We start from the raw sequence: 20906 nt of genomic DNA, 5'->3' as shown, positions 1-20906 counted from the left end.
AACCATTGACATTTGTATGTTGTTTGTATGTAAATGATGTAAACAAAGCAATTTCTACTGAACAAAAGTATGAGTTGTGCGTCACTCAGCCCACTTTGGGCTCCGACCCTACCCACCTCTGAATGCAACTTCCAATGTGATTCTCAGGCAGAAATTTGTTTCCTCACTCTATCCTAATATATTACTTGCTAGTAAATCCCAAAGATTCATGCCCTCAGTTCTTAACAGTTCCTGAAATCTGAACTTAACTTACGATTCAGATACTGACACATATTTCAGAAGCTCTCTCATAATTATAAAGCAACCAATTATGTAAAGCATCTTTTTTGTCATGAGATGTAAAATGGAGCGATTTGCTTTGCACATTCAGCTGCTCATGTGAAAGACCTAAGAGAGTTCTATCACATGCACAAAAATTTTCTGAGCCATGGACTGTTCCATTTAGGTCATGGAAATGTTACACTACTCACGTGGAACATTCTTTAACATATAAAACGAGAGGTCAGGTCTATTATTCAGGCATCCACATCACTGGGGCCCCACAGAGTTCTGGAAGAGGGCTTCAACTGTGATGCTTTAGGTGAGCCACATAATCAGAAATCCTGAATTATATATTACAAGTAATGAACTGAAAGTATTCCTTGGCTACAGCGTATGGTTTTAGCAACTGGCAGTGTTAAATGAATTCCAGCAGAGGGAGCAAGAAATTTTCCTATATTCAAGAGCTAACAGGTTTCATAATGATTAACCTACACTCCCCTAATACAGTATATACTCATTAGTGTTTCACTTGGAAAAACATTATTTACTAAGAAATGAGAGGGAAGAGAAATCGCCTGGAAGAAATTAAGGTTTCAGCTAGTAAAAGTGGTCATATTTGAGTTAAAGGTCTCTCAAAAATGTTTGCTCAAATCTATAATCCCTCATCTAAACCTTAGGTATTGAATGGTAAAATACTTTTAATGATGTGAATAAAAATGTGCAATTAGTGGATGGATAGTTTCTTTTCATAAGACAGCACAATGTATAATAAACTGCCTGCAGCACCAAATTTCCTAGTTAACTGCGACTTCCATTCTGCAGCAATGAAAAGCTCTGGTAATTGGTATTTCCCCTCCACAACTGAATTAACAACTTAATGGTAGGTCAATTTGTGAAATGAAGAACAATAAAATCGTAAAGGTGCCTTGCTGTTGCTCTAGAGATATTTAAAATGAAATACTTACATGGCTCAAAAAGACAAATTATTCACAGATAGGAATTGCATAGTACAAATAGCATTTGAATTAAAAGGTTATCTGATTACTCTTGCAAAATTTAATGCAGCATCAAAATAGATTTAAACTGTTTAGAAGGAAAACCTCGATTTAATGAAAAAGCAAAGATGGAAACTGCATTTAATACAGATTCTATAACTAGAGTAGTCACTGTGCTACGTGTTGTATTTTATAAGTTGTTCTTAAATAAAAAATGATGGGCTAAATATAAAAATGCCACTCACCGTTTTGCCTTGCAAGCTCTGGGGAGTAATAGGCTGTACACTCAGACCTGCTGGCATCGACCTTCTGTCAGGCACAAAGACATGCTGCTTTGGGGAAAAAACAAAACCGTGCACATATAATTCGGGGTGCCTGTCAAAGCTTTTCAAACCAAAGGTTAAATGTTGTGTTTTAAGTATGATTTTCCAAGTCAACTTAGGGTTTATGAAAGGTGTCTAAAGTGAAGGTTCTGGTTAATAACGTGCCAGCAGAAATACACTAAATCGCCGCACTTTCAGCTTGAACCTTGCAAATGTCAAAATGCCCTCGAAGGTCCAAAAAGCACCAACTACAACTAATAAGGTATTCCATTCACTAAAGTTTGTACCATTAAGTGCTCCTAATTAACTGCTTTTTAAAAAGTCATTGAGTGCTCTCCTATAAGCCACTGCTATGTCCAGAAACTAGGACACGTTTATAGACATTCATGCACTGAATAAATGACATGTTTTGTCCTAATTCTTGGCACAGCTGCTTTTTTAGAAACAGACACATACACAGCTCCTTTCCATCATATGTTCTTAAGACTTCCCTGTGATTTTAGAACAATATACAACAAAATGCAGCCAATAAGTGTGAAGCTGGGGGTTGAAAAATGTTGCACAAGGAAACAGTCTTAAGGGAAACTTCTCAAATAGCAGTACTTTCAAAAAGGATAAAGATGTTCAAGCACAAAATAAATACACTCTATATATGCAAAGAATGGCAAGTGCACATAATATCTGTTCCTTGTCCTATATGTACACATGGAAGAAGTGAATGGGAGAAGATAATGAAATGTTAAAACATTTGGGGCTTTTTAGTTTAGAAAAAAAAGATGATAGACAAAATTATGCATGGTATGGAAAGTTTTTCTCCCTTTCTCATAATACGAGTGTCTAAGGCCATCCAATGAAGCTGAATGTTGAAAGGCCCAGGCCAAATAAAAGAAAATACTTCTTCACACTGTGCATAGTTAAACTATAGAATCTGCCACCACAAGAGGCAGCAATGGCCATAACCTTGGATAGCTTTAGAAGAGAATTAGACAAATTCATGTAGGAAAAGGCTATGAGCGAATAGTAGCCACAATGCCCATGTTCTCCCCCCTTCACTGTTCAAAGCAGTATGATCCTGAATACCAGTTTCTGGGAATCACAAGTGGGAGAGCAGTGTTGCACTTAGGTCCTACTCGCGGGTTTAGCATAGGCTTTTGGTTGGCCCCTGTGACAATAGGAAGCTGGATTAGAAGGGCCTTTGGCCTGACCCAGCAAGGCTCTTCTTATGCTAATGGTGAACTGGTTGAATGGGTGGGACCTACACAACAGATGTGGAGTTCGTTATTTTATTTGTTTGTTGCATCTATATAGTGCACATAAAACTTCGTTCTCTGGGCAGTTTACAAGCCCATTAAAAAAAAACTTAAGATGGTCCTATCACTGAAAAGGCCTCCCCAGTGACTGCCTGCCCTGCTTCATTGGATGGGGCAATGTGAGAAAGGGCATCAAATGAAGATCTCAAGCAAGGACTTCTCAAGGGTCAGAGTTCTGTCACAGACATGCTAACTGCTCAGGTGAGGTGGGAGGCTTAGCTGGGTCCGTTCGACAAGCAGCTGTTTATTTGGGAACATCCCATGCCATTTTTCTAGAAAAAGAGGTGCTGAAACTCACAATGAACACCTCCCTTGTTCTTTTATAATGGCAATGGCGCCCACCTGAGAGGTGCTAGAACTGAGTTCTGCCAAAAAAAGCCCTGGGAACATCTCATGTCAGAGGAAGCACTGGCACATGAAACGGAAAGACTTTATCTTTCAACCCACACTTATGATGTTCTACTCCCGTTAACTCCTAGTGCAATTTTCTCAATTATATGCTAGTTCTCTCTATCACAGAGGGAACTAGCATATAAATCAGAGCTAACTGGATGTTTTTAACCCGAAGCTTTATATTTGGTATTTCTTTTGTGAGCCACACAATATCAATACATGATGGGAAGACTAGTTCCAAGTTATACATTTTATAGCATATAGTAACTATATACAATACAATATACAGCTATACAATAAAAACATCTCACCTTTGTATGATGTGGCCTATGCCTGCGGTCAATTGTTACATCACCTCTTTGCACTGGTGAGGACACTTCTGATCTGTAGTTCCTCTGAGGTGAGTATCCTTGGAAACCTGCTATCGAACCATGGGAAGGTGATGTGGGAATCAAATGCATTGTTTGATCAGATATATTAATCATGGTTTTGGGACTACTTAAAGTACCGTGTCTAGTAAGCGTTGTTTGCTTATTGTAAAACTGCCGCTGCTGCCACTCGTAGAGTTGCCACATGGTGTCATCTCGCATAGATCTTCTTTTGTCTTCAGTTGGTAACGATCCAAGGGACTTGTCATAAATAGAGGGTGTCACACTGCAGAGGCTTTCTGGCCTGGTTTTGGTATTTCTTGGTAGAGTTCGATAACCTTCTGGATATCGAGGTACAATTTGGGGTCGATGGCTTGGCATGTTTCTTGGCAATGTCTGATATGAAATTATGCTGAAACAAGAATCCTCCTTCAGTAACTCAAAATGTAAGTAGGCACAGGAATAAACAACATTTAGTTTTCTTCTTCTCTAGTCTATCTTGAGGGTAACAAATAATTATTGTAAACCCCGCCCCCTTTTTTTGCTAAGGCCACATCTGTTGTGGCTGAGCAGTCAAACTCTCAACATGTCACTTGTTTTAAATAATAGACTCTGTTTTTTAGTTGTATCATGGATTTATCTGTATCCAAGGAGAACCATCTATGCACTCATCCCTGAAAGAGATTCCCCTGGTGCCACAGAGGGGATCACCCACACAACAGTGGGAATAAGATGGGGGAACCCTATGAGCTCCTTGGAGGAAAGCTGGGTTACAGGCAGCCAAAATACACAATTTCCCATATGTACGGTAAAAAGGAGTATTCACATTGTTGGGGACTCTGCAAATCCCATAGCTACTGGTCTAGGGGAAAATGATCAGTTCCATTGCTCTACTGCTTAGATGGAAACTAACGCTGCAGAAGCCATGCTTCCTCATGGTGCTTCACACATAGGTATGCATATATGTTTAAGGGAAAACAATTGTTCTGGCAACCACAACAACAAGAAGAGGGAAGAAAAACATGCAGAAATGCAGAGGCCTTATCTACCTGTAGTCAATCTATGGAGGATGCACAGCCATAAAAATGAGTCTTCTCCAGTTAAACATATGCAATGTCTGGCTTTGCTAATCTCTCCTAAGGTTTACCAGCTTCCTTCTATCTCCTTCCCCTTTTATACTATGGGCTACATTGCACATATCTTAGTTTCAAGGACTATTTTTTTTCCTTTCCCGGTATACAACTTAATAACCATGAAATCCTCCTTCAGAATTATGGTGTGGTGAACTAGTTTTATGGAACAGTTGGCCATCTGTGGCGAATACATGACCTTTTCAATTAATTATATATTTTCAAATTGGCCAAAAGCTCCAGTCCATTTGATTCATTTCCACCTTATTATAGCTTCATGCGAAGGCAGTGCACTGGGCATGCTTGCAGGTAAGTGTGTGTGTGTGGAAAAAAACTGAGGGTGACTAAGAATAATTTTTGTGTAAGAGGAGTAAAACAAATTTCTGTGCTCATTAGCAGCTTAGAGGGTGTCATGCTCTTTCATTCTAAGCCTTACACCTTGCTCCCATTGGTGGATCTTGGGATTCTAGTAAAACACAAAGTAGATTCCACAAGGCTGAACACTGCCTTCCCCTGCTGCACAGCCCCAGGCATTTAAAGTGCTTTTAAGGGAACTGTTTTGAACACTGAAAACTGAATTGAGGCTATGCAGAGGCAGGATAAAGACAGTTGCAATATTGTTATTATTTCTTTAAAAGGGTTGCATTATCTGCTACTTGCCTTGAGGCAACTGCTAATCAGCATAGGCAACCAAGTGAGAGTGACAATTTGCAGGTTTAGATAGGAGAGGGAGTAAAAAAGAGGTCCCCCTACCTAATTTCTACTATTTATATTATATTTGTGCTCCTGAACTTGACTTCCTTTCATTACATTGCCCTAAGTACTGTGCTTTAAAGGTTTAATATCCTAGCGTATGTTCAAAGAGAATGGAATTTATTTATTCCAAAGCAGTAAATAATGACATAAACCCCACCGTCTCTCTTTTACAAATTAACTTCAAACAAAGCCATCATTTCTAAGTATATGACCTGTGTTAACAATTTCATCCATATTTAACTAACAATATGTTCTCCATGATCAAGAGGATTTGGCTCCTGCCAGTTAATAATGTTTTGTAAATAGCTTCTGCTCTTATAAAACTCCTACAATGGAATGAGTTTGTTTGGGAATTTAGCCAATATAATGATACCATGACAAAACCTTTAAAAAGAATTCAAATTGGGATAGATTCATAGTTCCTATGCCTGTTTACATTGAAAACAAAACCATTTAATGCAAAAATGTGATGAAATGTAAAATATTCCACTCCTACCCCTTCTTTCTGGGAATACTTGATTCATTCTATTATATACCTTGAGCGGTACACATTTAGCACTGTGTCCCAGAATGAACATAATGTTTCTGATCACATAATCATGGTTTGGAGAATGGGACTGCGCTGTGCACTTGTGCTTTTCCTCCTTCCCCCTCACACATTAATTTATGTTTTCAAAGTCAACCATAGTGCAGAGTTATGCCTTTTATTAATAGAGCCCAATTTTCCATGTATGGGTTGTCCCCCCGTCCCCAAAATGTCATTATCGAATTTTGTTTATATGCATGCATACCCTTCCTTAAGATACATATACTTTGCCATGTGTAACACATAAATTTAAACCCCACTAAAACTGGGGGGGAAACTTAACATGGTGACGGCTGGAGGAGGAAGCTGGGAGGTATGATAAAAATGTACAATGGGTTGAGAAATACATTCTAAAAATCGGTGGTACATAACCCCAGTCAAGCTTGCAAAAATTTACCATTTGCCTGATAATAAATGTTGGAAATGTAAAGAAAAGGAAGGTACTTTTTTTCACCTCTGGTGGACGTGCCCGAAGATTAAGGCATTCTGGGAAATGATTTACAATGAACTGAAAAAGGTATTTAAATATACTTTCACCAAGAAACCAGAGGCCTTTCTCTTGGGTATTGTCGGCCAGGGGGTGTTAAAGACAGATACAACCTTTTTTATGTATGCTACAACAGCAGCTAGAATACTCATTGCAAAGTACTGGAAGACACAGGATCTACCCACACTGGAAGAATGGCAGATGAAGGTGATGGACTATATGAATTTGGCGGAGATGACGAGCAGAATCCGAGACCAGGGAAGAGAAGCGGCGGAAGAAGAATGGAAAAAGTTTAAGGAGTATTTAAAGAAACATTATAAAATTGGTGACAGTTAGAATGATGTTGGATTAAAATAAATGGTTACTATCAGTAAGGGTTATGATAAAGAGAATAAGGGTGAATATTATAAATTTATAATAAAATAAGGCAAGATTTCGCTGAATAACTGTAAGAATTTGGAATACAGAAACGGGAAGTAAGGGGAGGTCGAGGAAGTAAGGTTTACAAATTGGGTTATGAAATGGTACTTGTTTTTATGTTTTATTATTGTCTGATGTTTGTTTATGTATGTTTTGTTTTTGTTATATTAAAAATTGTTCAATAAAAATATTATTAAAAAAAAGAGAAATACATTCTAAAAATCACAGAGCACCTCTGCGCAGACTTAGTTTAATAAAAAAATTAAATATCCATAGCTCTATTTGAGTGACTATTGGACCCAGGATAAAGGATACCCATCACCATGTTAAAGAACATTAAGCCAACTAAGTTCCGACGTGCGGAAGTCAAAATAAAGCCAAATCAAGTAATATCCCAAGAAAATGACCAATATAACTTAAACTGTTGTCTTTTCCTCAGGTGCAATCGTAACTGAAGTTTGAAATCTCAAACACTTCTTAGCGCCTTTCATTACCTCATCAAAAGTGATATTTCATGTACAAGTCACATTTAAAGAAGTGGGGACAGGCAATGTTTTGCTTGACCTATCATGTGATTGCTCTTCCCAAAGTAAACTATGGAACCAGAGTCTTCGCTCAAGTTGGGAGCTGGGAGTTAGAGAAGAAGGTGGGATACTGTGGTGCCACTTCTAGATACTCAAGTGGAATGCTGGAGTGAAATATTTTATAATAAAAAAACTGAGCAACGAGGACTAGGCACTGCTGTTCAGATTCCTGCCAAGGGTTTGCTGTCATGCAGAACCACAATTTCACATCTTAATACTACTTAGTGGTGTCAATCATTTAGTCACAGCATTAAAACTCTCTAAACAAGTATTGGAAATGCACTGTTGGTATTGTAAAACTTCAACTTTTAACACATCTACAGTATAAAAAGACACATGCCTGTTTTGAACATTTTGATCAGCCAAGCCATGACTTCACACATATGTGCATATTCTGGGGGAGGAGTCTGCAGCTGTTTTGCTCATCCATGGTTGTTTTGCTGATGCATCAAACTGAGACTAATTGAGTTTGTGGTTTAGGCTTCCCATACAAACAGTGGTTACAGTTCATACTTAATCCAGACAGAAGTAAACCACAAGCCTCGGTCTTGATGGCACCCTAAGACAAACTATGGCCTAGATCAGTGTAGCTGAGGAACGAAGAAGCTGCAATCTTCCTTTCGGGAGTCTGCACATTTGTGCTTAGACTTCACTTAGTTTAGCATGATGTGTGAGCCAAGCCATTGCTTGTAATTTGAAAGAGACCTAATGACTGCATTTTGATGATCATATCTTGGCTTAATTAACAGAGTTATGGAAAAAACCTTGTGCACCAACATACCGTCACATTACTCCTCCCTTCACAGAAGCTGGGAAATGAGCCAAGAATGATGGTTTTTGGCTTCTGAACAAGGGAGAGTATGAAACCATATTTTAAAGATGGCTTCTGAATTCTGGCTTATTTGGAACCCACTAACCATATTTCAGCTATAGCATGAAATTACAGATAACCGATTGCTCCCTGACTTGCTTTCTCACTCACACAAAGGGAGGGAAAAAAGCTTCTTTGTGTGAGGGAATTAGATTTATTCATACATTGGTTTATTAAACTTAGTTGATCAACAGTATTTTCTGTTACAAAAATATAAGGAAAAAGGCTATTCAACATTTTAATCATTGCCTTGCTGAACTGAGAGAGGAGTGTAAATAAGTTTGCAACAGAGCTATGCAACTTAAAACAGTTTTTTAAAAAAACACACAAATGTTGTAACCCATCCTGGGACCTGCTGGTGAACAGCAGGTAATAAATTTAATGTTGATGATAGTGATGATGATAATAATAAGCTCAGCATGGAAATGCATGATTTTCATGGAAGAAGTCCAACTCCCAGCATCATCAGCAAGTTTGTGAAAGACTTCTGAGACCACGAAGAGCTCCTAACCGAGCTACTGATATTAAGATGAGATACAAGAAGAAGAGTTTGGACTTGATATCCCGCCTTTCACTTCCCTTAAGGAATCTCAAAGTGGCTAACAATCTCCTTTCCCACAACAAACACTCTGTGAGGTGAGTGAGGCTGAGAGACTTCAGAGAAGTGTGACTAGCCCAAGGTGACCCAGCAGCTGCACGTGGAGGAGCGGGGAAGTAAACCCGGTTCACCAGATTACGAGTCCACCACTCTTAACCACTACACCACGCTGGCTTAATAGTTTAATAGTTGCAACAGGGAAAGTCTTCTGATGACTGGTTCCACTTTTGCTTCTTAATGAAAGAAAGAAATCTAGAATGAAGAGCAGGACAGAGCAGTAGATAAACAGGGAATAGACCAGGGATTTCCAAAGTGGTGCTCTCCAGATAGACTATAACTCCTATCAGCCCCAATCAGAATGGGCCAATAATCAAGGATGATGGAAGCTTTAGTCCAGTAACATCTGGAGGGCACCTTGTTGTTTGAAGGCAGCCGTGTTTAGGGAAGCTTTTAATGTTTAACAGACCACTATATTTTAATATTTTGTTGGAAGCCACCCAGAGTGGCTGGGGAAACCTAGCCAGATGGGTAGGGTATAAATAAATATATTATTATTATTATTATTATTATTATTATTATTATTATTATTATTATTATTATTGTCTGCCCTTGGAACAGCTGTTCTGGGAAAGATGCCCAACCTTTTACATATGATTGTTACCAGAAGTCTATAGGACTTTAGGACAGAGTGCAATATAAATCAAAATAAATTTAAGTTCTAGATAGGCCTTGAGATGCTGTTTGAAATCCTATATTTTAGCAACAGAGGTAATATAGGATTATTTCAGGAATCCTTTGGCGCTTCAACTAAGATTTTACTGTAGCATTAAACAGGGTCACAGTATACACTGAGACCAAGAAGTCAGGATTGGCAAATAATTCTGAAATTACTTACCCTCTTGTTTCTTCATCTTGCCCCTTTCCTCTCTGTATTTTAATCCATTGTTCCAGCTGAAGCATTGAATTAGTTCTCTGTATAACACGTTCAGATTCTATGTGTGAGTGAATGGTGTTGTGATGGATTCCATCTCCAGAGTCTCCTAGAATAAGGTTGACAGCTTTCTCTGACCCATTTAAATGAATTGGCCTGTAGTGTCCTGATGGAACTGTGTTTGCTGGCAAAGTCCCATACTCTGACCCCAAAGGATTCAGTTTTATGCTGTTGATTTTTGTTAAAGGTCTATCACGCCCAACTTTTTGAAATCCGTATTTTTCTGCTTCTAAGGCCTTTTTGTCTTCCATTTTGCTCACTTCTTTGTTCCGCTGATTATTCTGTGCCTCTGGTTTAATTAGCACTCTGTGGTTTGCAATATTATTCACTTCACGAGGTGGTGTGTTTTCAGCAGTCATCTTGTCTGCTCTAAAAAAGGAAGAAATACACACTGGAGAACAACATCACTAGAAATATGCCGAAACAGGTACACTTGAGTGTGTTTACTAAGTAGCGTGCAATTTCTTCAGTCTTAGAATCAAAGAATCATAGAGTTGGAAGGGATCCTGAGGGTCATCTAATCCAAACTCTTGCAACTCATGCAGCACTTACAAGCTAGGCAAACATATAGGGTACAAGATTACAGACCTCAACAAAAGTACTGAACTTTGAACCCACACTGATATATTTGCATCCAGACAGAAAAGCTACTAAGGCATGTGTCAGGGAACTGCCATCTGAGACTAAGGAGGTGAAAGGGCTCATGGAGGGTGAGAGAGACCATTCAGCGGAGGAGGGGACCAGCAGGGGGAGAAGTGGAGTTCCAAGGGAAAGTGAGTCGGAGGGAGGGCTCAGAGACACTTCAAGCGGGAGCAGTGGGGAGATTTCAGGACCTCCTGTAGGGACACCCACTCCTCGGCGGAAACTGTCACGCCGAGAGTCCAGAAGACGCGTTTCCGTTAAGGAGCTTTTATGCTGGAAGAAGTTCCGTAAACGCCCACTGTCCGATTCAACGAGCGATTGATGGAGTCATGTTTAAGGAGCTCCATCACAGACAGAGGTTTGGGGACTTAGCCAAACTCTGAGGGATTAGGATTTTACGCACAAGCAGCTCATCATCCCATCACAGCAATCGGACAGTCCCTGAAAGCAGCTTGTGCAGAGAGGCATCATGAGTAACCCAGCCGGAGCCGGAGGAGCAGCAGGAGCTGGAGAGGGTCCAAGCCTGGAAGAAAGGTACAGAGTGTTGGAACTCCAGCTAGCAATGCAAACGGCGAGGCTAGAAGAAAGGAGGGCGCAGGATGCAGAAAAGGCAAAAGGCGCTACACTAGCAAGAAAGATGCCAGGAATGGTGCAGAAGTTTGGGGGGGACCCCAGGAACTACCAAGCCTTTAGGACAGAGATGCAGTATGCTCTTGAACTGCAGTTTAATGACTTTCCCGACGAGGCATCGAGAGTGGCGTTTGTGATTGGCCATCTCGAAGGAGGGGCGAGAGATTGGGTCAGACCCCTGATGGCAGGGAATAGTGACATGCTGAAGGACGCGAGGAAGTTTTTTCGCACCATGGATTTGATGTTTTCCAGCGAGATTGAACAGGGGCTGGTGCGCAGACAATTGATGGCGTGCAAACAGGGGAGCCGATCGGTTCGTGAGTACTGGACTGAGTTTACAATGTTGATACATAGATTGGGGTGGGACCTTTCGGCGGAACCCATTCAAATGCTCTTTGAAGAGGGGCTTTCTTCGGCGGTGAAAGATGAACTTTCCCGGGCGCCCAGGGCGGAGTCTATGGACCAGCTGACCAAATCAGCGCTGACCATTGGAGCACGCCAGGAGGCAAGAGCCTTGGAGAAGCGGGAGGGGAAAGGAGAGCGTTGGAGGGATTTCCGCATTCCAGAGATTCCAGAACCAAGTTTCCCGCCAGGAGAGCCGATGGAAGTTGGAACAGCGCGCGCGCGCGCAGTTTCAAATCCCAGTGAAGGGAGGAAGAAGGAGGGAAAGAGCGCCAAGAAATGTTATCTCTGCCAGCAGCCAGGTCACTTTGCCAGAGTCTGCCCGCAAAGAAAGGAATGGCAAGGGATGGCTGGAGCTGTTGGGGGGAAGGAGGAGGAAGTCCAGGAGCCAGTAAAAGCCAACGCCTGTCTGCCTCTGTCAGGGCACTGCAGACAGGCCAAGGAGCAGTAAAAGTGCCCACTCCGGAACCTCCAAGACCAGCCCTAGTAATAGAGGTGTTGCTAGAGCTGGCAAACGGATACCCACTAAAGACTAAGGCGCTGCTGGACTCAGGCAGCTCCTGTAATTTTATGAGCAAGGAGTTTGCAGCTGAACACCAGATACAGACACTCCCTTTAAGCAACCCCCTGCAGGTGACCACGATCGATGGGAGGGAGCTGCTGGGAGGAGAAGTCAGCCTACAAACCGTCCCAATGGTTATGAGGGTGGCCAGGCACACTGAGAGGATAGCGTTCAATGTAGCCACCCTGGGAGGGGCTCCAGTCATTTTGGGAATGAGCTGGCTAGCGTTGCATGACCCGCTAGTGGGCTGGCATCAGAGAGTGGTCTCCTTTGGGTCAGCACATTGTCTGGAACACTGCAGAGAGGGAAAGGTGCCAGAAGGGGCAAAAGCCTCTCTAGCAGGGACGGAAGTGGCGGACAAAGGGAAGGTGCCCAAACAATACGCTGACCTGAGCAAGGTCTTCAGTGAAAGGGAAGCAGATAAATTACCACCGCACAGAGACTTTGACTGCCAAATTAATCTGGTCCCTGGGGCCCAGCTCCCCGTGGGCAAGCTGTACGCCATGTCAGACAGGGAAATGCAGGAGTTAAGGGAGTTTATTGATAAAAACCTGAAGAGGGGCTTCATCAGAGAGTCCAGAGCGGTGGGGGGGAGCCCAGTGTTTTTTGTGGACAAAAAAAACACGGATAAACCGAGATTGGTCGTGGACTACCGGGCCCTAAATGCCGTGTCAGAACCAGTGACTTTCCCCATGCCCAGGATTGATGACATTTTGACCAGGGTGAGGAAGGGAAAGATATTCACGAAACTGGACCTGAGAGGAGCATACAACCTGATACGAATAAAGAAGGGGGATGAATGGAAAACCACCATGTTCACCCCTTTGGGGGCGTTTGAATATCTCGTTATGCCATTCGGATTACAATCAGGCTGCGCCTGTTTTCAATCGCTCATGAACCACGTACTGGGACCTTTGCTCTACAAGAATTGCGTGGCCTTCCTCGATGATGTGCTGATATATTCAGAGAATGAGGAGCAGCATGTAAAGGATGTCAGGGAAGTGCTGAGCCAGCTGCAAGCAAACCAGTTGTGGGTGAAATTGGAGAAGTGTCAGTTCCACACCAAGGAGGTGGAATTCCTGGGGTACCGCTTATCAGACAAGGGATTAGCCATGGATCCAGGGAAGGTCCAGGCGGTGCTGGAATGGAAGACACCGAAAACAAAAAAAGATGTGCAAAGGTTCTTAGGGTTTGGGAACTTTTACCGTAAATTCATCAAGAACTTTGCCCACTTAACGGCTCCCATCACGGACTGTCTAAGCAGCAAGAAGAAATTCGTTTGGACGGCGGAGGCGGAGCATGCTTTTGAGGAATTGAAAAGGGCATTCGCTTCGGAAGAACAGCTCCTGCATGTGGATTTACAAAAACCCATGAGAGTGGAAACTGATGCCTCAGACCGGGCGGTGGGGGCGGTGCTGCTTCAGCCAGGGAGCAATAAGTCGGAATGGAGACCGTGTGCCTTCTTTTCGCGTAAGCTGAACAAATCCGAGAGGAACTACACGGTATATGACCGAGAACTACTCGCCATTCACGAAGCGTTCCGGAGATGGAGACACTTACTAATTGGCGCACAACATAAGGTGCAAGTGTGTACGGACCACAAGAATTTGGAGTATTGGAGAACGGCACGGGTGCTCAACCAACGACAAGTGAGATGGGCCCAGGAGTTCTCCAGATTCCATTTTGAAATTTGCTATGTGCCAGGTCCAGAAAACATCAGAGCGGACGCTCTCTCTCGCAAACCTGAATATTTGGAGGGGGAGGGAGCGCCGGAAGAGAGACATATTATCCCAGAGGACCACTGGGTGTGTGGTGCGGCCTGGGTGGGGCAAAGAGAACTGGTAGAGGGAACGGTAAATGATGAGTACGCCCAGGACAAGCTCAGAGGTCTAAGGAGAGAGGGAGAAGACCCCGGGGGTTTTGAAGAAAGAAACGGGGCATTGTATTACAGAGGGGCGCTATATATACCCGAAGGGGAATTGAGGGGGAGAGTACTCAAACAGCTGCACGACAATCCCACAGCGGGGCATTTTGGGCAACACAAGACCATGTGGTTGGTGACCAGGGAGTTTTGGTGGCCCAAGGTGAGGGAGGATGTACGGGAGTATGTGAGAAGGTGTGACCAATGCCAGAGAGCCAAAGGAGAAAGGCGGGCACCAGCGGGGTTATTAGAACCGTTACCCACACCAGAACGACCGTGGGAGGCGGTGTCGATAGATTTTATGACTGATCTGCCCAAATCCCAGGGGAAAACCGCCATACTAGTCGTAGTAGACCTGTTAACTAAGATGGGTCACTTTGTAGCTTGCTCACATGCAGTCACGGCGGAAGAAACAGCGAAATTGTTTGTAGAACATATTTTCAGACTGCATGGCGCCCCCTTGAGGGTGGTTTCCGACAGAGGGAAACAGTTCACGTCCAGATTCTGGAGGAAACTTATGAGCTTATTGCACGTAGAGGTCAACTTTTCGACTGCCAGGCACCCTGAGACCAATGGGCAGGCGGAGAGAGCAAACGGTATTCTCCAACAATACCTGAGGTGTTATGTCAATGACAGAGAGAACGATTGGGTCGAAAAGTTGGCACTAGCGGAATTTGCTTACAATAATGCTGAGAATGTGTCCACCGGGATGAGCCCCTTTTTGGCTAATTATGGGTGCCACCCCAGGGCGTTTCCAGGGGAAGGAGGGGAAAGATGGAGTGTTCCGGCCGCGGAACTTTTTGTAGAAGAAATGGAAGCGATCCATCGTCAACTCCAACTCAACTTAGAAAGGGCCAAGGAAGAATATAAGAGGCAGGCAGACAAGAGCAGAAGGGAAGGTGAAACAATTAGGGTGGGGAGTCGGGTCTGGCTATCAACCCAAGGGTTGCCGTTCAAGGGGGGTTGCAAGAAATTGAGACCCAAAAGATTGGGACCATTTGAGGTCATCCAACAGGTCAACCCAGTGGCGTTCAGACTCCGGTTACCGAACCACATGAAACTGCACCCAGTATTCCACAGGTCATTACTGTCACCATACAGGGGGGAAGGTGAAGGGGTATCCACACGGGGGCCAGCCATAGAAGAAAGGGAAAGCCGCAACCATGTGGCGGAAATCATCGACTCCAGGTGGAAGGGTAATCAGGTGGAGTATTTGGTCGCGTGGGAAGGGGAACCGGAGTCGGAAAACACCTGGGTGAAGGCAGAGGAGGTCCGTGACGAGATCTTGATCGAAACGTTTCACCAAAGGTTCCCCAGGAAACCTCAGCCAGTAGCGAGGTTTCGGAGGGAGTACTTTGGCACCACCGACGATGAGGAGGAACTGGAGGGATTCAGGGAATCGGAGTTGGAAGGAGGAACAGACTCCGATGAGGAGGAGTACTTGGAAACCGGAGACAGCAAAAGGTGGAGGGAAGTGTTCGAAACTTCGGAAGATGAGGGAGGTTCCTTCAGGGGTTTTGCTCCCTCGCCTCCCGCAGAGGAGGGGAGGGAAGGGGGTGAAGGGGGCCCTGGAGGGGAGGTGGATGTCAGGGAACTGCCATCTGAGACTAAGGAGGTGAAAGGGCTCATGGAGGGTGAGAGAGACCATTCAGCGGAGGAGGGGACCAGCAGGGGGAGAAGTGGAGTTCCAAGGGAAAGTGAGTCGGAGGGAGGGCTCAGAGACACTTCAAGCGGGAGCAGCGGGGAGATTTCAGGACCTCCTGTAGGGACACCCACTCCTCGGCGGAAACTGTCACGCCGAGAGTCCAGAAGACGCGTTTCCGTTAAGGAGCTTTTATGCTGGAAGAAGTTCCGTAAACGCCCACTGTCCGATTCAACGAGCGATTGATGGAGTCATGTTTAAGGAGCTCCATCACAGACAGAGGTTTGGGGACTTAGCCAAACTCTGAGGGATTAGGATTTTACGCACAAGCAGCTCATCATCCCATCACAGCATGGTATAATCTCCCTGCTTGAGTACTCTCTGAACAAAGGAAAGAAGTGAAGAGAACAAGGGATGATCCTGAACAATCTTTTGCCTAAGCATGATGAGAGATCAGGACTGTGTCTACCTCTGCTACCCATCACTGAGCTCCTGCCCAGCTCTATACTTGCTGGATGTCCAGACATGAGCATCAACTCCCCATGTCTACAGCCTCCTTCACAGGTTACTTGCATGAAGGGGCAATGTTCATAGAGAGGGGCATGAGGATCCACCATTGGCCCTCTCCCAATAATGAGCAGCCTGCCCCAACCTTGCCCTTGATGTCCATGAATTAGGCACAAACATTTTCAAGAGAAAAGCCTACATGAATAAATCTCTATTGTGTATGACCAGGACTCCAACTCCCATGCATATAGACATCTATGTCAGGGGTGGGGCCAACAGCACACTCCCGTTGCCCTGAGCATTTCTAAATATTGTGTGAGAGGAACTTATATGCAATATACATGCAACACACAATCTCACACTGCGCAATCAACATCACATAACATATTATATGCCTTGGATTTTGACAAAATGAATCCAGAAAGGCTCCTATATGTAACATATGGGATAGGGCATATCTGTGTTTAATATTTATTTATTACATTTGCATGCTGCACAATAGATCAAGGATTGTATCCAATGCTGGATATCACCAGAATTGACAGAACTGACATGACTTCCCATTCCCCTTCTTTCTCCATGCATCCCCAATATCTGATCTGGTGAGTCCCACAACACCCTGGAGAATATTTTCAGGGTGTGTAGGGGTGGAATGCTAAGTTATGTTGCAGATGTGGCAGTCTCTTGTATGAACAGAATTGTAGCATTGGATGAAACCCTAGAAAGCAACACCAAAAATCAATAACAGAAATCTCAGCAACAGACTGAACACAGCAGAGATAAAGCAATTGGTGATGTCCCATGCTAGTCTTAATTCAATCCAAATAACTTTATTGTACTAGCCATTGGCCATGACAAATCTGAATCAAAAATAAATACAAGCAAAAGGGGTGTTGCGCCACACATAATGGTCCCTATTTAGATCTCTGTGTCTCCCTTACAGTTCACTGCTATATTGTCCAGGGTCTTCTTTCTGATCTTTTTGGCCACCAAAGCAAAAAAGGCAACTTTATGAGTCACTGAAGCATTTATATAGCTAAGAAACCATAGAATCTTCTCTGCTGGGGAGAGACATCTTTCCTGTGTGGACGGTAGGGTGAGAAACCGCCTCCTGAGTCAAATGTATAGTGGGCAATATAGTAAATAGTGCAACCTGTGGTTGCCCACATAAACAGAGTCTGTCTTTGTATGGTACCCTGTTATATTGTCCATCAAGGACAGCAGAGGGCATAGCTTGAAAATGCAGCTCAGTAAAAGCAAGTCTAAATGAGGCTGGCTGGAGATTGGCCTCTAAAACGGGCAGTTTTTAGAAGGGGGATAGTCATAATTCAGAACAGACTCATTGACATCAGTGGTCTTAAGCTTACTAATTTCTATGGGTCTACTCAATCACTTATGTTGCGTATCACTCACTGTCTTAGAGATGCAGCACTAGAAGAAACTACTACTACTTAAATTCTGTGTTTGATATAACCATTAACACAGGGAACAGTCCCAACTGCAGTATTCAATCTGACAGCTATGCAAGGGGATAAAAATTTGAAGGCAAAATCTTCAGACTTCATAGTGTTGAAAAAGCACACTTTGACTTCTTTTTAGCAGTTAAAGCCTCTGAAATCCTCATTAATTTCAAGCCATCTTTTGTGATGGAGCAAAATACAGAGCTGTCTAGCTCCTGGACCTCCTGTGCCAGAAATTCAGTAGATAAAGGGAAATATCCTATTTTAAACTTTACATGGTCACTGACATCATCAATTTGCTTCATTTGGCAAGTTTCATGTCAGTTATTATTCATCTTTGGGAAAACACTTGTGGCTTCTATAATTACAGTGGGGAAAATATCTGCTGACTTGAACTGTGGTGTAAAATAATTGTATTTATCAGAAACAGTAACAGCTGCACTGTTAGCATATTTACCCTGAATTTACCCATTCAGATGTTGGCAGATCCACCGCTCTTATTAAATTTTAGAGGCTTGCTTTTGCCACCATCCCACTTTTTCTTTCATTCTCGTCTTCCAACTAGTATACTGCATTTAAGTAGGCCAATCCTCTCTCCAGTCCCAGAACCTGCTGAGTTCTCCCTCTCTCCCACCAATCTATTTTACTCACATACATTGTGTCAGCTGGCTCCTCCTTTCTGCTTAAAATTTCAATCTTGTTGTTCCTACTTTTGAAATACCTTCCTCCTCATAAGAAATCCTGCATTCAGCTCCTGATTTCACCTCCTTTACATTTTGGTCATGTTCTTACCTTCCAAGTCTGTACTGTCTGTTCTTTATATCTTATTTCACTTTCACTCCTTCCCCTTGAGATCTAGGACACTGCCCTTTTTCTGGTTCTCCTGTTATAACTGCTAATTGTTGTCCTGTCCCTTTTCATCTCTCCCAATCTCCGTAAGAATCCATCAGAGCTCTCAACAATTTTCATATTTGCTAAAGTTTCAGCTACCTTCTTCAGGTGGATTACTTTTTTCCTAAACTAATCTCTCACCTTGCCCAATCCCACTGAACTGTCAAATCAACTGTTCTTCCTAGATGCCTCACTGACATTTCAAAAATAATATGGGTATGAAGACAAGTATCTTTATGCTCCAACTCTCTCCTCTCCTGTTACCACTGTTATTTCCACTTCTCAGTCACTGCCGGGGCGGGGGGGGGCATCTTTACCTGTCACCAGATACATTCTCCCACTTCATTACTGGCCAAAGTTAATCTCTAACGAATTGTTTTCAAATGTCCTGCCTTCAATTAACCCTTTTTACACAGACTCTTTCATCTATTGAGAAATCCTGGTGGCAAGGATTTGGTGGTGATTTTAACCTAATTAGCACCATGCTCTCTCTAACCCCCCCAATATTGCCTATTCTAGCAAGCCTGTCTGCTGGTATGTCTGCTTAATGTCTTTAGCAACTCCTGCCTTCCTCAAATATTGGGGGAACATTATCATTCATCTAGCCTTACCAAGAAGCACCATGGATTCTGACCACATGGAATCTCTCTCCCACCTTACTTCCAATTTGAAATGCTAACCTTACTGCAGTGCAACACTTTACTCACCATCAACACAACTTCATTTATGCTTTTCTAACTGGCTTTTTTCAAGCTTTTTCTTTTACAGCCTGAGGAGTCTTATTGGTCCACATTACTGGGGAGGGTGGGATGAATGCCCACTGCCAATACTATGGCTATTGTAGAGTAGGTAGAGAGGACTTGACTTGAGTTTCCAAACAAATTAAATTTTCTTCCCCTAAACTTTCCAATGCCTAGGTGATGATTTATTTGTTTATACAGTGCTATATCATATAAATATCAAAACAATGTATAACAATATCTATATATAATAAGAACACACAGATATTAAAAATCAAAGATCACTGTTTGCTTAAAGCTGTCAGGTAACCAATGGTAACCAGTGTTCTATTCCATTTTGAAGCATTTTGAAATAATTCCCACCCCAAAAGGATTCATGGAACAAGCCCCTATTTGGGGACCCTGATTTTATCTCATCTTAAAGTCAACTATCTAAGCAGTCCTAGACATTTACAGTCTTATACAGAATTCAAATTACCATTTCTTTTATACATCATATGGGCTTGATTCCCTTTAAAGCAACTCTTTTAAAATCACAATACTGTCCTTTGTTTTTCATCTATCTGCCTACTCATGCCTAAAATATTGATAACATTCTTTCTCTATGAATGAGACTTGGGTCACAACCACAACTTTCCTGCAACTACAAATTACAGGAGGGGATCAGTAATGGAAAACAAGCTCTGAGTCATGGAAGGCTGTCTGCTCGTAGCCTTTTCATTGAGAAACCCCAGTTTCACCAGAGAAGGATTTCAAAACTATAGGTCTAAATTCTAGATTGTTGCAGCCTATTCCTTGTGGGACTTGCCCCCCTGTCATCATCTTTTCCTTAAACTGAATTTCAAAAGACATCTGCTAAAATCATGTATTTTCTGCTGTTATGCTCATGTCATTCTGATGCTTCCTTCAAAGCCTGAAGTCCTAGCATGCATTACACTCCACCTTTCCTCCACTGACTTTATTCTTTATCCTCCTTTATTCTTTATTCCATTCTTAATGGAATAAAGTTTTAGGATACAGTCAATCTGGGATAGCAGTGAGATTTCAATAATAACACAACTTCATTGCCGGTGGAAGATAGTGTTTGATAGTTTACTTGCATATGATGCCAAAATTGCCAAAAATTATAGGCAATGAATACGGGATATTATTTATTGATATTTCAGCACAACATTGAAAGTTGTTGTAGGAAAGCATAATTTAACTGATAAAGGAAAAGCAACAGTGATTTGGAAAATGCCAGTGCATTCTTACGAGTGACCTAAATTAGGGAAATAATCAAAGTTGTAACCACATGGGAGCTTGTTTCATCGTTTGAGTGACAATTTTAAATGGGCTTTTGCTTATTTAAAACAGTTAGGATTAATTATTCTCAATAGACCCCTCAGGACATTATTAAACCTGAGTCTACTTATAACAGAAAAAACTCCACCAGA

General features: G+C 42.6%; 1 protein-coding gene across 24 annotated transcripts in view; it reads right to left on the bottom strand.

The window, feature by feature from the left end:
- The window catches only part of PLEKHA5 (pleckstrin homology domain containing A5), a 178869-nt gene that overhangs the window by 29898 nt on the left and 128065 nt on the right, over positions 1 to 20906 (bottom strand). For 15 of the 24 annotated variants that reach the window (XR_008332562.1, XM_053406978.1, XM_053406979.1 and 12 more), the window contains 3 exons: positions 9978 to 10442; positions 3594 to 4062; positions 1502 to 1588 (listed from right to left, as the gene is read on the bottom strand). Coding sequence is in view for 23 of the 24 variants with exons in the window: in XM_053406978.1 (XP_053262953.1) it covers positions 1502 to 1588; positions 3594 to 4062; positions 9978 to 10442 (1021 nt within the window). In the remaining variant the exon portion in view is untranslated. Of the gene's footprint in view, positions 1 to 1501; positions 1589 to 3593; positions 4063 to 9977; positions 10443 to 20906 lie in introns of those variants that run through there. The other 9 variants (XM_053406957.1, XM_053406963.1, XM_053406965.1 and 6 more) reach the window with 2 other exon arrangements.

This window comes from Podarcis raffonei, chromosome 10, assembly GCF_027172205.1.
Source record: "Podarcis raffonei isolate rPodRaf1 chromosome 10, rPodRaf1.pri, whole genome shotgun sequence".
NCBI classification, from domain to species: domain Eukaryota; kingdom Metazoa; phylum Chordata; class Lepidosauria; order Squamata; family Lacertidae; genus Podarcis; species Podarcis raffonei.
The sequence above is the reverse complement of the archived record's forward strand: the minus strand, read 5'-3'. Positions and strand labels throughout refer to the sequence as shown.